This window comes from Falco cherrug, chromosome Z (assembly GCF_023634085.1).
Source record: "Falco cherrug isolate bFalChe1 chromosome Z, bFalChe1.pri, whole genome shotgun sequence".
In the NCBI taxonomy this organism is placed as follows: Eukaryota; Metazoa; Chordata; class Aves; order Falconiformes; family Falconidae; genus Falco; species Falco cherrug.
The window spans coordinates 74,501,584-74,519,956 of record NC_073720.1 but is presented as its reverse complement, the minus strand read 5'-3'; the positions used below and the strand labels follow the sequence as shown (position 1 = coordinate 74,519,956).

The 18,373-nt window shown below is 44.0% G+C and overlaps 2 protein-coding genes across 2 annotated transcripts in view; one reads left to right on the top strand and one right to left on the bottom strand.

Moving 5' to 3' along the window:
• The window catches only part of INIP (INTS3 and NABP interacting protein), a 231,057-nt gene that overhangs the window by 71,718 nt on the left and 140,966 nt on the right, over nucleotides 1-18,373 (top strand). The gene's annotated exons all lie outside the window — the stretch shown is intronic.
• KIAA1958 (KIAA1958 ortholog) overlaps nucleotides 1-18,373 on the bottom strand; it is a 73,079-nt gene that overhangs the window by 32,805 nt on the left and 21,901 nt on the right. Inside the window, exon 2 of the mRNA XM_055698430.1 lies at nucleotides 1,891-3,158. Coding sequence (XP_055554405.1) covers nucleotides 1,891-3,046 — 1,156 coding nt within the window. The 5' untranslated portion in view covers nucleotides 3,047-3,158. The remainder of the gene's footprint in view (nucleotides 1-1,890; nucleotides 3,159-18,373) is intronic.

The following is an 18,373-nucleotide window of genomic DNA, read 5'->3' as shown; positions in this document are numbered from 1 at the left end:
ATGTGCTAGGAGGTTTTGAGGGTTGATTTACACAGTCAGCGTAAACTCAGATGCAATCCCACTTTCTCCTCACAGTGAGACACTAGACATAGACCAACCCTACTCTGGAGACTATATAAATATGAAAATGTGTTGCTGCATCCATTCTTGTAAGGTTTAACCCTACTAGTAACGACTGCTAACCTTGTTCTGCTTCTGAGGACCTGACAAAAGCGGTTTGAAAGGGCTTGGATTTTTTTAATGATTGTGTCAAAAGTAAATCACTTCTCCCAGGTAACACACACCTATCAGGACAAATTCTGCTAAGGTTTGTATTCCATTGTCCCAGCTTGCAAATTTGAGACTGAGCAAGTTTCAGTGGCAGACTGGTAGAAACCAGCTCTCATATATACAGCAGTGATATGCTGTAACCTGAGAAATGCAAAACAAATAGGTTTACCATGCAATTCAGATTGACATCAGGCATCTTGTATCTCTCATAATTAGCTGAGCAGAATATGTTCTAAACTAGATGGAATCTGTAAGAGAATTTCCATGAGGGATGTTAAATGACAGGACTACTGCAAAGTAGCATCCCAAAGATATAGCCATGCAGAAATTAGTTCCAAAGAAGAGGGTTTTTTTGCTGTAACTAAGACAATTATCATCCTTTCTGATTTCTAATGCTTAGTTTGGTTTTGCTTAGCAAAACCAGGTATTTAACTTTGCCCATTGTTTTATTTGGCAACAAGATCTGCAGGCTCTTGCCAATTAATAGATTTACTAGTGTTCAATCAGGTTTCAGGGTGTCCAGGTTGAAGTATCATCAAGGCTGTTAAAGTCAATGTCTTTAGTGCATTGCCACAAGGACCGCAATATAGGCAGGTTTCTCCCCCGCCCCCCTGCCTCCCACCCCTACATTTTGGCTCTGCTCTGTTTGATCAGATACTCCTAGGCTGAACCGGCAAGGGGAGCAGATGGAGAACTCGCTCCTGCCCTCGCCTGCTCCTGGGATAGCACCATTCACCAGCTGGAAAAGCAAAGTCAGCCCTGTCTTGCGCTCAGGTCTAGAGGGAGCTGGACAGCCTGCTCAATAAAGAGATTTCCTCCCCCTCCAGAAGATCTACAGCCAACACCGAGTTATTTTGCACGTGGGATAACCATTCAGCAGAAGTATGCCGTTTTAACATGCTCTTTATCCAATAATGTTGACCTGTTTGTGACGATTCTCAGTGCTTTGGCAGCAGCAAGAGATAAAAAAAATATGAAGGACATGGGCTTTGAGAATTTCCACTGAGAACAGAGAAAAACAGGAATTTTTTGGACTTGGATTAAAGTTTAAGTATTATCAATTTCATGGTTAAAGTTGTGGCTGTCCTTATCTCTGCAAGCTGCTCTAAGGGAAACAATATTTACAGAAGTGCAAACCTCTTTCCAGGTACTCTCCTTGTGCCCTTCTTTGCCTCTCCATGTCAAACCACTCTTCTGACAGCGTGAAGGCAACACCCAGCCTGCAACTCTGGGCTCCAGTGGCTGAGACCACTTCTTTGTGGTTCATCAAAACAGTGCATGGCTGGGTTTCATGTCCTCCCCACCCTGTGCATACAGCAAGGTGGCTGCACCCCATATCCCATGACACAACTGCACCCAAAATGGACCTATAAACCTAAAAGCGTGCTTTCCCTATAGCAGCAGTACACTTTGTCAGGCTCCTGGCCTTTGCTCAGTTGAGGTCTCCCAAATCCTTTTGAACTGGGGGCTGTTTCTCTATCTACCGACTTACGAACCAGTGGGACTGGGGCACCCTTGTGCAAAGCAGCACCTCCTCTCTGGCCACCCTGTCACCAAGCCATGCCTGGGGGGCCACCCCCAAAAATGCCTCCACCCCTGCACTCCTGCCCCGCGTCCTACCTGGCACTGACTGCGCCGCTGCCTCAGGGGGGGCGGTGGGGGCGGCATGGGGCTGCTGCTGGCTGGAGCTGACCTCAGGCTCCGCGCTCACCGAGGGCGAGCTGGCTGCCTCGCCCCCTGGGGCTGGCTGCGGGGTGGGCAGGAGGGTCTCCTCGGAGGCTGGTGGCTCCTCCTGACCAGGCAGCTGCAGGGCTGAGAGGGGGATGCTGATGGGTTTCCCGGCAGCTGCGGTGGTGTTGGAGCTGGTGGCTGGCACCTGAAGGGCCGCCACAGGGCCACCGCCTGCCCCCCGTGCTGGGGAGGCCAGGGGGCCCCGGGTCGGCCTCTGTGTGGCCAGCCGGGACATGCCCGGGGGGGAGGTGGAGAGGCGCTGCGGGTCGGGGTCGGGGCCCATGGCAGGCTGGGGCAGGGCCCTGGCAGGGCCCAGGCAGGAGGGCCCAGCCTGGGCCTGCGGCTTGGGCTTGGACATCTGTGTCAGGGCCAGGGCCGGCCCATCAGCACCACCCGTCAGCTCAGCGTTAGCCACTATGTAGTAGTCCTCGGGGAGCTCCTGCTTGATCTTCTTGAGCAGCACCTCGCCACCACCCTCATCAGCAGGCTGTGCCTGGGCAGCGGCGGGCAGGCCAGCAGCTGGCCGCTTGCGGGGGCCAGAGGGGGCCCGGTGGGGGTGTGGCTCAAAGTCACTGTCCTCATCGGTGACCGAGGACTCGCACACCATGTCAAAGAGGGTGGCCTCATCCTCGTACTCCTCCACGGGCTCGCCTAGCTCCGACGGCTCACTGCAATAGGAGAAGTCACAGGAGTCACGAGTGCGGGTGCAGTCCAACTTGGCCTTCCCTGGCCGGCCTGGGTAACGCTCCAGGGGGCTGGCCTGTGCCTCCGAGGGCACTCCCAGCATGCTGGGGCTGTCCGAGTTGAAGCTGCGGCTGTCCTGGAAGCAGACACGCTCCTGGGAGCCGGCCCGGCAAGTGGCGGCCAGGGGCCAGTGGTAGGCATGGCCAGCGCTGCAGCCCCACATGGCTGTCAAGTTGCCATGGGCCCCCTCGGAGAGCAGGTGCTTGAGGTTGGGGATGAGGCTGCAGATGGTCCCGTGGCTGTGGGCCCAGCTCACCAGCTTGGAGAGGTTTTCAGAGGAGGTGTGAAGGCAATCCTCCATGGTACTGGATCAACAGCACCTCACCACTGGGAAGACAGCTGTAGACGTGGTTCAGATCACAGGGTCCTGGCAGTCACAGTTGTGTGTTGCCAAGCTCATGCTTGCTGTTTACCTGCAAACAGAGAACAAAACACCACTCTTCAACATTCTCAAAGCAATACCAAGTTTGCATGGACAAGTGAAACATTTATAAGTTCAGCTAAACCCATTTCACTCTCATCTCATGTGCTCCAAAACACACTTCTCAAAAGAGTGCATGCTTTTAAGTGGTCTCATTTCTCATTCTGCCTGCAAAAAATCTGTTTTTAAACCCAAGGGAAGGAATACCCCTGCAATACAGAGCTAAACTAAGATAAAATGGCTTTTAAAGTAAGCCAGTTCAGTATCAGTGGCAATATGATTTGAAACTTACAACTCTGACAAAATGCAGATGCAGCCCAAAAGATAGTGACTGTGTCTTCATACCTAGGAAATTAAAACTAAATAAAATCTTAACATATACAATTCATCTTGAACACCAGGGTGGCAATCAAGCACCAACTCAGACACTTCCTCTGCACCTGATGAAACTTCATGATATTTTACATCATTTAGGCACATTTCTCAAATGCATCAAATGTCTCCTTTGCAGCTGAATTTGAGAGGCATTGAAATGAAGGTCAGAAACTTCATTTTCAATATAAAGAAAAACCAAACAAGTTCACCCTTCACTGAGCTATACTGACAGTCATCAGTTGTCCAAAAGCTTAGGAGAAGCTGAAGGGACCTAAAACGTTTAACTTGTAACCTTCCTTAAACTCTGAGAGTTAACCTTTTTCTTTTTTCTCTTACTGTCTGTTTTCCCAGATCTAAATCATGATTCTGTTCAAGACAAACACTTGAGTTGCTGTTTTCATCAGAACAGTTTAGAAATTTTCAGCACAAGGCATGGACCTCTGGGGCCAAAGCCATGAATCCTACAATATTTCAAGTCAAACATAAAAATACAAACCCTATCACATGTTCATCTTTCCCTGCCAGGAAGTTCTTCCTGCCCACATTTTACAGCTACTTCCCAGTCAAGGTCTCATCCCACACAAGACTGCAAGCCCTCAACTTCTCAGGACTTCAGTGCCAGGAATTTGTAGGAGATGTTGCAGTTGTTTCTCTGATCCACATTTATTTTATCACCATAAAAACAGACAATGAAATATGATGCAGGAGGTGCTTCATTCATGTATGTGAACAGATGGGAAAAGAAGGAAAAAATAAAATAAATTTAAAGATTAACAATTCTTCCAGTAAATGAAGAAGAGCAAAGAATTGTAACATAACTCAGCTAAAAATACTGCAACAGGTTACAAGAAACTTCTTGGACTGTAGCTTTCCTCTCCCTGAGTTGTTTACCAAGGAATCTTGTTACGAAAATTCAACGATCTGGGTAGTGAGCTTCTGATGGTATACAGGCATGGCTACAAGGTATGTCTGGAATTAATGGCACGGGGCTTGGTCACTGCTTAACAAACACCAGGGCATTGCAGGGGCTGGGGGCCAGGCAGCTGAGGCAGCCCCCACTCTAGGCACTGGACACTGGACCAACAGACCCAGGGCAGGCTGGGCTGTGTTATTAAGGCTCCTGGGTGTGCTCAGGACCTTGACAGAAAATTAAGGTTGCAGTGGGAATGCCTAGTTTATATATGCCTGTTGGTGCCTCATGTTGGCTTTAAATCATCTGTTACTCTAGGAGGGTTTTCACAGGAATACTTGGTGTTAATAATTATTTTTTAACTTTATTTTGATTATATCGTTCTGTATATATATATATAACACATCCAGATTTAAGCTGCAGTCAATGACCATTTTCCTGTTACCGAGGCATTTTATTTCTTAACTACCACAATAACAATCTTCTTTTTTTTTTTTTTTTTAACCACAAGCAAGTGAGAGATAGTTAGTCAGATGTCTATACAGATGTCCTATAGCCATGACCACAATGAGAAAGACAGCACACACCCATTTTCACACAGATTCCACTACTGGGATACTGGATCCCTCATTAGTCTGTTTCTGAGGTGGGAAATTATTATCCTCTACTGTAAAGATCCTTAAGGACCATGGCTGAAATAGGTCAAAGTCAACCATGAAGCTCTAGCTGACTTCAACAGGTCCAGGTAACTCACAGTTGAGAGGCCTGTGAGAAAGTCAGCATGTCACAGATGGACCCCAACACATAGCTGTTACCCAGGGTCAATCTCTCTTTACACAGTAGTCTTACTGTCAAAAATGAAGGTTGAATTCCTGGAGAAGATCAGTAATAAAAGAGCTCAAATGACTCAGAATGTCATGGCTGCTGGGTACAGACTGGGCTGAAAATGTTTTGAGGTTGCTGCTCAGCTAAATTAACAGAGATTAAATGTAAGTTTACATTCCCCTAATGGTATTCATGTTTCCTATCTCACCAGCTGTTACCTGCTAGAGGTCACTTTTTCAAAGAAGAGATAACATCTTAATACAATTTCAGTTTGGTAAATACACATTTTAAATTATTAATCACCTAAGTGGAACATTTTTCATTAAAGTAGTCAAGGAATACCAAAGAAACTGCAGCACTGTCAGATGATTGCAAAGTCTCGGCGTCTCTCTTTGTATACACTTGATGACAGAGAAGTCACCTCTGGTGACTTTTTAATCTAAAAGTAACTGGGAACCTCTGCTCATTTCTGCAGGTCTGTTTGGAGGCTCTCCCATACCTTCTCCCTCCTGTCAACATGACCTGCAAGACTTGGATATTATTCTCATCTCATTTATATTTTCACACGGGCAGAAAAGCCCTTTACATTTTTCCCAAATAAAATGCATCTTTCATGCCAATGTTATACCTCATTTTTTTTCCCTGTCCTCTTCTACACACGCATTTTTATATGCAAAGTGAACTGTGCCATAGCTTGAAAAGACACCTATACAGTGGCTAACAGCCCCTGCAGAATGCTTACCCTAAAATCAACACAAATTACTACCTGTCCACTTACTTGCTCTTCAAAGTCACCTGTCAGCTAGCTGCAGGTAACCGTGTTCGCTAAGGGAGGTAAGGAGGCTGTGTATCAATTGTTTTGCAGCCTTCATATGCCTGCCCACTCAGTTTTGTTCACCAGGCAAAGGGTGGCCTGTCCAAACCAAAACTGGAAACAGAATGGACAAACAAGTACTGCCTACAACTCCCTCCATGAGATTCACTATGGGTCTTTCTTCCCCATCCCGGTGCTACGACACAAGGGCAAGGTCAAGAACGGATCCAGCTTAGGAATTCCTAGATATTTTGCAAACTTCTAGATATTTTTCCAGCATCTTTGAAGTTAAGCATGACACGGAAGTAAGTCCTGGATAATGGATGAACAGGAAGAAGGATATTATTAGGAAACAGAGTTACAATGGTATAAGATTCAAGTTTGGTTTTGCAGTAGATCAAGCCAAGGTGCATGGACAGAGAACAATTGCTACAGCAGTAACTCAAATCCCAGTTTCTATTATTGCCCACATGAAACCCCAGCAATGGTACAGATCTCACAGCATCACCTGCAACACAGAGGCTGTTACATGACCAGTGCCTCTGTGTGATATAATAAATGCAGTAGGTCTCCACTTCGTAAACCTTTTTGCCACTGGAAAAGGCTCCCCTTTTCAAATATACAGCTTTAAAACATGTAAAAGCTGTCTGTTATACTTGGTTATTTGTTTTAAACCGTTTAAAGATACACTGTCTATCTTGACAGGGGTCAAAATCCCCAGGGCATCCACATTTCTGCTGATTGGTATATTCAAAGACATGGACTTAGAATGCACCCTGCCACATTTGAAGATATGGACTTACAATGCACCCTGCCACAGAAAAAAACACCAAAAGATGGGAGGAGTACCACCATACTCACACAAAGCAAAGAGGACAATCTGAAAAGTGAACAGCAGAAAGGAGGGAGAGCTATAGTCAGGGCTATAGTCAGAACCTACATCAGTGCAAACCGATGGGAAAGCATGGCGCTTCTCAGTTGCTGCATGACAAGGGACATATCTTGGGAAGTCAGAAGGCTCAGTTTGACTGCAGAACCATTTTCCGCATGGGAGAATGAGAGCAGGTCAGCTGCCATAGTCTAGACATTTTGTTCAGGGCTGAAAATCCAAAGAAAGTTATTCAGAAGCAATGTGTCTTTGGTTCACCAACTGCAGCAGAAGTTGACAACGGCACTTTGTCAGGGAGGGACTCACACTGTAGAAAGCACAGAAAATCCATCATTATCTACCTGGTTTCTTGAAGAGGAACTTTGTCTGCTCAGACAGCACGCTGCTGGTTGACAGTCTGCTCTTTGCTAAATCACATTTTAAAGGTTATATAAGCCCTTAATTCAGACTGGCAAGATTCAATAAGATGACTCATGCTTAATAACATGCTAACGTGTATACTTTGAAATCATACAGTAGCTGGCAAAAACACACTGCATCTTCAATGTGAATAACACTGGTTTCTTTTTTAACCGTATTACAGATGGTGAAACCATAATCTTCCACAGCACTTTTTTGTGCCTAGCAATATCTAATTCAGAGTTAAGCATGTGTGGGTGCTGGAAATTCACTGCACCAGCTATACAGACCCTAAATTAAGAATCCTATTTTATGGCTTGTTTAGCTTTTACGACCTCATTTACAACATGTTGCTGTAGTGACTAATGTGTACAGAATACATGCTACACCAGAAAGCATTATTGCTGCAAAACCATACCTTGAGATCTGTTAATGCATTAACTGGAGCATAAATTGATGTGGAAAAGAGAGTATTTTCTGTATTCAGAACCAGATTTTTGCCAGAGGAGACCTGCTTGGTGACCAAAGGTAATGAAAAACAGCAACCTCTAAAGAGCATCCCTCTTTCACGTGCTAGGGTGGGACTTTGCTTAGCTAGTTTGATGCAGACAAAATTCTTCCAGATTTTACATGCAGCAGTAGAACTGGCCCTTTGTTATGACCCAAAGAAGAAGCACTGACACCAGGCAAGTCCCAGGAGCAATAGCAGTTGGTAGCTGTAGCCACCATGAACCCTTTCCTTTATCCCATGAAGAGAATGAACAAACACTGTAGGGAGCAAAGACCTGGTTACCCTAACTGCCTCTTCTCCTTTGCCTCCTTGTGCATGAGAGTGTTGCAGAGCAGTTTTTGGTTGGGACCTCATGGCAGGTTCTTCAGGATAAATGGGGAAATCTAATGTAGCTTTCCTGGATAGAAGGCAGCAGAAATAGGATGCAGTGAAGAAGCTGAATGCAAAAAAATGAGATGAAGCAGAGGTGTGCAGTGGGGAGTGGGGTGGGGAGTGGGTGTCCTCCAGCAGCATCTGCACACTGAAACGTAGGTTTCGTGGACCTACAGCTCAGGGAGGGTGATGGGTGCACTTTGTTGTAAAGAAAGCAAGAACCCTAGTTGGGACCCTGTCCTCTCACAGACTCACAGGCAGTTAGCAATGGATTTGCTTCGCAGGGTAACAGGCAAGTCATCACAGACTAACTTGCATCACACAAATGTATCTTTGAAACTCTATTGCCACTACTGATTAGCATTTCAGGAACTTCCACACTGATTCCTGTTCAAGGGATAGCCGTGGCTATATTAACCAACCATTGGGACACAATCCCAAGGCTGATACTACTGAGAATCATCTAAAAAGCCCATGATTCTCAAGTAAGACTACAATGCAAAAATTATTTTTGTTAATAATAAAAAGTAACCTTTCTAGTTTCACAGCTGTATAAAAGCTCTAAAATCTGAACTCTAAAATATTAAAACACAAGTGTAAAAGGTCCTGCATTTACTCATTTTACATAGCATAGAACTGAAATCAATCTTAAAACAGCTGAAACCTGTCTTTTAAGTGTTTTTATGGATAAGCGATGTTTTATCAGCTTCTAAATTCAGATGTCCCAGACCTTTGTGTGTTGGGCTTTGCTTCTCATACTATCAAAAGAAGTTCAGAATGTTTTAAGTCCTCTTTGTTTCCAGCTTCTCTGCCCTGGCCAGGCTTAGTGGGCTGTTACTACATCACCATCACTTCATTTTGAAGGATCTTTGTTTTCATACTTAGAAGTAAGGAAACAGAATTGCCAGCTAACAGGTTATGAGCACTGTGAATTAAAGGTTTGGCCACCATGGCATAAGTATCTCGCTCATTCAAGATTTTAGCCAATGGACAATATTTAGGGCTTCTTTTATTATTAGCATTTCTTAAGCCAAATGCTCAACATTGCTAAAGAACTGAAGTCAACAACAGCAGAATCCAAATGCCCATTCATCAGAGAATGCAGAGCAGTACTGAGGTCCCCACAAGATCCTGCTGCAGTCCCAGAGGCCATGCCAGCTGTCAGTCCAGGACTGCACGCAGTATTTCTCCTTCCCAAGGCAAGAGGCTGAAGCAGACTCAGCAGGAGCTGCTGCCTGCCCCAGATAGCGATCTCCAAATGATAGAGGCCCTAGCCACACAACAAGGCACCCAAAATCATGCCACTGCTAACTAACTTCCCTACTATCTCCTATGAGGGGATTGCTACTAACAGCAGAGTTAAAAGCTCAGCCTTTTTGCCCCAGTGTTTTGATTTCTTCACTGATTTTGCTAAGAATATCATCAATTTGTTAAAGGACTAGGATGGACACTACTTATTCAAAAAAGGCCAGCAAACTGGAAGAGCTGGGCATAAATTAGTGCACTTTCTCTAACTTCAGACTTCATGAGTACAAAACCCCTATGTCAACTCAAATATTATTGAATTTACTTGCTGCTTCAAAGAAAGACTATGAAACAAGAAGAAGCAGAGAGGGAAAGCAAGCAAGCATGTAGAAAATAATGACATCTTATAGGCAAGGTATGAATCAACTAGGTCTCCCACTTTACCCGGGGGAAGAGGCAGACCTCCATCTCTGATACAAACTGCAAAAGGTTCCCTTTAGTTAAGAAAATGAGTTTTTAACTGAACAAAACAGAAGGGTTTAAATTACAGAGGAAAAGCTCACAAATTCTGGCAAGTTCTGCAAGCCTGTGAGCTAGTTTAGCAACGTCATGTATCCTTAAACTAGAGATTAATTCCTCCAATTGAGCTATATCAATTGTCACTGTTTCCTTACAACTTTTGTACAGACTTCCGTTGATGTCTTCATGGGAAAAACAACTTCCCACCTTAACAAAATCATTATCTATTTCCAAATTATGTGAGCTTATACTATTTCCTCATGGTTTTAGCTCTGTAAGAACAGAGGTAGAAATAAACAGGGATATACAGTAGGAAGAAACCAAAACCTTCATGCTCATTTTCCACCTTCACAATTCTAGGCTCATCCCAAATTTTGTATGGATTCAAACCTGGGCTGCACCAAAAGAAGCATGACTAGCAGGTCGAGGGAAGGTGATTCTCCTCCTCTACTCTGCTCTTGTGAGACCCCACCAGCAGTACTACATCCATCTCTGGGGCCCCTAACATTTGAAGGACGTGGACCTGTTGGAGCAAGTTCAGAGGAGGGCCACAGAGATAGTCAGAGGGCTGGAGCACCTCTTCTGTGAAGACAGGCTGAGAGAGTTGGGAATGTTCAGCCTGGAGAAGGGACCAGCAAGACCTTATAGCAGCCTTCTAGTACCTAAAGAGGGCCTACAGGAAAGCTGGAAAGGGATTTTTTACAAGGTCTTGTAGTGATAGGGCAAGGGATAATGCCTTTAAACTGCAAGAAGGAAGATTTAGATTAGATACTAGGAAGAAATTCTTTACTGTGAGGGTGGTGCAGCACCGGAACAGGCTGTCCAGAGCAGCTGTGGATGCCCCATCCCCAGAACTGTTCAAGGCCAGGTTGGATGGGGCTTTGAGCAACCTGGTCTAACGGAAGGTGTCCCTGGTTGTGGCAGCAGGGGCTGGAACTAGATGATCTTTAAGGTCCCTTCCAACCCAAACCATTCTATGATTCTAGGAATCATTTATGTGTAGCAAGTACCTTCTCTTTTCTGTGCTTGTATCTCAGGGTTTCTGTAGTCAGTAGGAGCTTTGCTGTTGAATAAGCAGGCCAGGGCTTCACCCACAATTAACTGTAATTATCATTCATATCACCAATGAGCAGCACCAAGAATATGTTCCTGAGATGGGGTCGCAGGGTGAAGTAGGAAGAAAAAGTAACCACGTATCTTTCTGGGCAAGTAGTAGTGTTCTCCATTCAGAAAAATCTCATGGTTGTCTATCACACTTGCTCCACAAGACTGCAGCTCCCCCTCAGCTGATAGTCTTCAGGGAAGACGCTCTCCTTGCCAAGTGTGGCATGCCTTCAACTGCAGCTGTCATCGCAGCAGGATCTCAGAAAGTGGCAAAATCTGTTTGCTGGTGAAACTCCTTCAGTGGGCTGAGAAAAAAAAAAGGATTTGGCTGGCACAGTGTTTGAAGGTTTCCTTGCCTTTTCACATGGAAGACTACCACAGGTTTATAAGACTCCCAAGAGCCTGCCGCATTCACAAAATGAAATGATCCATCCACTGACAGCAGAACAGACTAAGGAACAGTTTGGGGACTCAATCCTTAATCCAAGTGTAATGCTACAAGCATTACTGCTCCTATTTTTGTATGTTTCCCTCGGCACCCACTGAGCAGGAGCTATGTGAGCCTTGTTCTTGCACAAGCACGGCTGAAGGGTCATAGAGGGACCAAAAGAGCACCAAGAGGAGCAGCAGGTGAAAAGCGAACAGAACAGATGGTGCAGCAAATCTGAGTGATCTGAGCAGGATCTCATCACCTAACAACCTCTCTTCTCACTCAGATGCCAATGGCTCAATTTAACCTTGCTGAGACTTAGCTGTTCTTCACTCCATATCCTGCAGCCCACTGTGACGCTCTTGGTAACTGCTCAGACATGTGAATTCTATATCATGAACCTTCCACCCATCCACCCCCTGTGCAGGTGCTTCCCATCCCTGAGTTCAGTCCTCAGGAATATAGTCCTGATTTGATTGTCCTCATTTGCAGCTGTAGGATCATCAGAGAATGGTACCAAAATGCATGGGACTCTCTTCTTGCTGAGGAAGGATATGCCTTCCAAGGAACATGTCAGAAAGGAAAGTAAGCTTTCTGCAGCTCATAAACATATCTACAAAGTTGCTGAGCACTTCCAGTTCCAGAAAAGTTAAAAAGTCATAGCACTTGGCAGCACTACACTTCCTTTTTTCTACCTTATGTCTTTCTTGTATAACCCATGAAGGACATGTTCTGCCATGCTCTTCCCAGAAGCTGTATAGCACTAAGTTGTGTATTGGATAACCCTCCACACTGCTTACAACTGAGCAGTATACAGCTGAACCCTGAAAAGATTTTAGGATTTTGAAAGCACTGAATAGCGTAAACATGGAAGACAGAGAAATCCTGCTTGTTCAATTCAGTATTTAGCAAGTGCACCCCTGAAACTTTCTCTCAAAGCCTCAGTGAAACATAACTCATTTTGTTAATGCAGACACTTCTCACTGTGGTCTGCAGCAAAGACCTGAGAGACAAGATGGAAACTGCGCTGGTTTGAAAGCTGTTTCTTCAGGCTGACAAATGAAAGCAAATTTTAGCAGTAGCAGTTCTGATGACTTACAGACTGTTAGATGAACTATCCGATGACCATTGTGTGCCTGCAGGTTTGCGACAAGGCTGAGAGGAACTGCAGGGCCCTAACATGTAAATGTTTTCCCCCTTCACTTAACACTCTGTGAGCTGCTTTCAGATTTGGTGTTTCACATGCAATGCTGAGCAGCATTTGTAGCTGCTTAAAATCTAGCTCACCTGTATCTCTCTCTCAGCACACCAAACTGCATCCGCCTGTCAGGATTCAGGTAGTAATTGCAAAACTCTCTGCAGCTTATTGGGGGTCTTTTTTGTGTATCTTTGTACCCCTGAATGAACACAACAGTGTGCTCAGTGCACGTATGTGGATTTGTTTCTGGCTATACCCTAAATTTCAAGCGTGGAGAGGGAAAAGGAGTGGAAATGAACTTTCAAGCCTTCATCATGTCACCAAGCAGTTTTCAGATGGTTGCTCCCATATAACAATTTCAATGTGCTTTTAAAAATGGCAGAGTTTTGATGGAGGGAAAACGCCATAGTTTTTAAATGTCCTTGAACTGAAATCACAAGCCAAGTCCTGCATTACTGAATTGCTAAAGCATCAGAATCCTCCTGCAGCTAGGATGAATGTAGCCCTGCCTCACCTCTCTTTGAGCTACTAGCAAATTTACATTTACAGTAAATTTGCTGTAATGTGCCTGCTGTAGTGGCCAAAAGTGACCAAATACATATGTGATCCAATACACATATATGTTAGGAATGCTTCTATATAAAACAGAACTTCCAAAATAAAAATACACCAGCTGGACCAGCTCAAATCCTGCTTTTAAAAACATCAGTGCTCCATTATACTACAAGAAACAATGATTTACTCACTATTCACTCCAGCATTCATTCCTACAATGGCGGAAAGCTCTCCAGAGCAAAAGCATGGAGAAAGTAAATATTTTCAATTGAAATATTTTTTTTTCCACTAGCAACAGTGAGAAGATGTAACAAGAATGAAGATCAGGGCAAAATCCATCCTGGATATAAGCCCATGGAAAGCTGTTCAACTACCACTTGTTTGAATTTGGCTCTACCTTCCTTTGAGGCTGTAATGGGTCTGGCACTGAACTTTTCCACACCTTCAGACCCAATCATTCCTTTTTATAAAGCGTCTTCCTACAGCAAAGTCAAAATGAAGGTTGCCAGCTCATTTCTATCACTGCACTGTCACTCATTCCTCGAATGAGGAATGTTAGGCCACCACTACACAGAAAGAAACAGCTGTTGTTATGCAGCCAAACTATCCACCACCAAATTTGCTTAGGAGAGCTTGCTCTAATACTCACTGAGGTGAAGACTCCATTGAGCTCAGTGGTCACTGAACCAGGCCCAAACATCTGTTTTATGAGTCTGGATTGCCCTAGGAATAATGTCACTGCAGCCACTTTCCTGGATGGGTGAATTTTGATTTCTGTTCTTTGGGGAGGCAGAACTTAGCCAGATATGCCTCTACACTCACATAATTCTTGTATCATCATCTTTGATAGAAGGCATTTTCTAGCTGAGTCATCAGTCCTTTGGTTCCTGTAGCAAGCCAGATTCTCCTCAGTTCACATTTTGTCTACCAAAATTTAATACAAAAAACCAAACCAAATAAAAAAATAGCTGGAGAAGCAATTTACCATGCTCTGGTTCCAACAACATTTGCCAAGGAATTCAGCATGAGTGGGCAACCCCACGGACAACAGTGCTTCCTTATGGGTTTGTCTCTAAAGCTCTTTTCAGAGCTGTGCAAGTCATGTGTAAATATACAGGCTGTGCTCAAACACAGCTATAGAGGCGTGTTACAGCTCTGGAAAACAGCCTTTTTGGAGCTGCTTGGTTTCTGGTCCAGGCTCAGATTTTACCCAGAAACTTCCAGTGGTTCATGAGAGCCCAAAGCCACCCCTGTAGCTCTCTGTCATGGTTTAACCATGGCTGGCGACTAAGCCCCACACAGCCGCTCACTCACTCCCCCCACAGTGGGATGGGGTAGAGGATCAGAAGAGTAAAAGTGAGACAACTTGTGGGTTCAGGTACAGTTAAATAGGTAAAGCAAAGGCTGCACAAGCCAGCAAAGCAAAACAAGGAATCCATTCACCACTTCCCTTGGGCAGGCAGGTGTTTGGCCATCCCCAGGGAAGCCGGGCTCCGTCACGCATAATCATTACTTGGGAAGACAAACACCACCACTCTAAATGTCCCCCCCTTCCTTCCTTCTTCTCACCCCATCTTACATACTCAGCAGGACGTCATATGGAATGGAATAAGGGGTTGATACTGTCCTGGTTTCAGCTGGGATAGAGTTAATTTTCTTAGTAGCTGGTGCAGTGCTGGGTTTTGGATTTGGTGTGAGAACAGTGCTGATAACACACTGATGGGTTTGGTTGTTGTTGGGTGATGTTTACACTAAGTCAAGAATTTTTCAGTTTCTCAGGCCCTGCCAGTCAGAGGGCTGGAGGGGCACAAGAAATTGGGAGGGGACACAGCCAGGACAGGTGACTTGAACCACCCAAAGAGGTATTCCATACCATGGGATGTCATGCTTGGTATATAAACTGGGGGGGGGTTGGCTGGTGCTGCCGATTGCTGCTGGGGGGCTGGCTGGGTGTCAGTCAGCAGGTGGTGAGCAGTTGTACTGTGCATCACTTGTTTTCTCTTCTCCCTTCCCTTTCCCTTCTCCCTCCTTTTCATTGTAACTGTTATTGTTATTATTATTATTACTGTTCTTTTGGGTATATTTTATTTTAATTATTAAACTGTTTTTATCTCAACCCTTGAGTTTTCCATACCTTTCCGATTCTCCTCCCCACCTCTCTGGGTCGGGGGGGAGCGAGTGATTGGTTGTGTGGCACTTGGTTACAGGCAGAGGTTAAGCCATGACACCCTCAGTGTGGGGCTGAAGCACGGTAACGGGATCACGCCTCCAGGAAACAAGATGTCTTGCTCCATTTCTCTCAATCCCACATCTCTCATAAGTGCTAGAAACACACGTCCACTTTTAACGACTGCAGGCTATGTTTCATACAGAAGCTGGCATTCCCACTCAGAGCAAGCTATGGGGGGTTGACAACAGCATCATGGCTTTCCAGAGCAAGCGCAACGTGTCCCTGGCTTGCTTCTGCCAGAACTGGGTCTTGCATTAACCAAGCAGGGATTCTCAGGTACCTCTAGTACTCGATGCAGAGCTTCTGCTATAAAAGCTGGTCTGAAGAGGAGGCAAAAATGACAGTGACAGGGACCTCTGCACCCAGCTAACACCTTAATAGTTAAACAGCTCTGCTGAAACAGTGCCAGGGTACAGCCCAGGTATTCACAGCACCTCCACAAGCCTTTAGTGAATACAACCATCAACATCAGCATAAATAGGGGTGACACCAGTGTACACTGCTATACCATGCAACCAATGGGAGAGCTCAGAGGAGTACCTGAGAAGACGCCTGTCCATTAGTATTAGTAAAACATGACAGGGAGTTTTACTGTAGCCTCAAGTCAGTCTTGGCCATCTCTCATGTTTTACTAGCTCTGTATTCAGGAAAGGACATGCTTCAGGGAAAGAATACATTTTCTGGTGAATCGTTCTGAAAAGTATATCAACAATAAGATTTTAAAATGCTGAGTGTTTAAAAAAAGCCTAACTTTTACTTAGCTACCAGGGTGTTTAAAAAAAGCCTAACTTTTACTTAGCTACCAGGGAACTTATGTATCATGGCTTGTTTATTTTGTGTTGTTTATTAAAATTTACTCAAAAAATTGCATCTTTCTTCAAACCATTTCTCATGATGATCTGAATATAAAACTCTATCAAAGATGCTAGCATTTGCCTCTGCTTGCAGTTCATATTCATTCTTTAATGGAGAAATCACACCACACATTTAGAAAATCTGTAAAACATGTAATTTCCCGAGTGTACGATGAAGTGTGTGTACCCTCTCTAATTTTAGAATTACAATGAGAAGAATGAAGTACACACAGCCTGAAGGCAAGATGCTTTCCCTGGTCTTCCATTTTCCTAGAAATTCTACGAAGAGAAAGTCTGCACATAATTTACTAAAAAGAAAACAGGAATATTACCTTTGACTTGCGCACAAATTACGAAGAACAGACTTTCCCATCTTCTTAGTGGAAAACCAATGCCTTCAATTCCAGCCCAGACAACTTAACTATACCATGCTATTCCTCAGAAGTAAAAGCAAGCAGCTTCTGTCAATGAAAGACTTGACTTTGCCAGACTTAGTTGGTATTTTTTACTTGTAGGATTCCTCTCGCTTCTTGGCTATTGTAAACTAAGGGACATTGAAATACTGCAACTATGGCAGTACTGAAAACATGCATTATTCAGCTAAATAGTACCAGTGAAACCACACTATTAACCATCTACATAAAACAGAGGGGTTGTTTTCTGCTGAAAATTAGAACAATTACAGCAACTCAGCATTTCTGTGTGGGGATGAAATTCTACTTTCTATATTAGCACATAACTGTTTAGGTTTTGTCTTTTTTTTTTTTTGTTAACACAGAGATGGTTTTGAATGTTAAATGATTTTCCAAGGACTTAATTCTCAGCAAGAAAAACATTCCAAAACTGTCTTTACAGTACACTTGTTGAAATATCAACAATTACCATTAAACTATTGGTATCAAATTGAGGTCCCATCCTGCAGTTGCTTTTTTAAATCTTAACAAAAACTTGGAGAAAAGAGTTGCAAGAAAGAACAGATTTGGAAAAAAAATACAAGAAACAAAGACAGATTATTCCATGAACAGGCTTGCATCCAACTGTGCATAACAGATTACATGCAGCTGAGTCCCTAATAATGTTCCTTGACAAGACTTCGACATGCTGTAATAAAAACAGTAATATGAAAGCTGTCCTAGAGATGAGCCAGTAAAAGCAAGGATTCGCATTCAAATATAAGCCAGTCAGAACTACTGGGTAACATGCTGTAGTCAAAAGCGAGTGGATAAAAAAACTAGAAATGCTCCACCCAACTATGCACCAATTTTTCTGCTAACCCTGAAAACATATCTAGCTGTTGCCTCTAACAATACAATTGATCAATTCAGATGATCCTGAAATTTAAACCAAGGTCTAGAACAGATTACATTTTAAGATCACTGAGGTTCCCTGAAAGTGCCTAAAGGTCTGAGTTCAGTGGGACTGGAGCTACAGAGGCTTAAGCATATGTACATGGAAAAGGTCCCTTTGGCCTTGACTGGCTCAGTCAACCCAGGCCCCAGTTCTTAGAGGCATTTAGGTCATCAAAAGGATGGATGAGTGCTGAGTGGGACTTTCAGAGGTCTTTGTAGGCATGTAAACATCCATAAAATCTGACCCCAAGTGTTTAAAAAAACTGTCAAATTTTAGACATGCAAGTTCCAAAGCTTTGGCCAAAAAAGCTAAATTGGTGTTCTCAAGTAAGCACAGCTCTTACTAACATCAGTGCAAGATTTGGCACATACAACATGGAGATTTAAGGATAGTGCATGATTAAGAAACAGAAAAAAAGCTCAGAATATTCATGTTTTACATATAGAGGTACTGGTGGCTGGCACACAAAAGACTGCTTCAGTAGAAGAGCTCTTTCTATCATGGAGGACACAAGAGTCTTAAGAGCCCTCACTTACTTCCTCTTGGAAATTCAAGAACAGAAATGTAGCCTTTGGACAACTGGAGTTCAGAACAACATGCTACTTACACTGCTGAATGTTTGGCAGA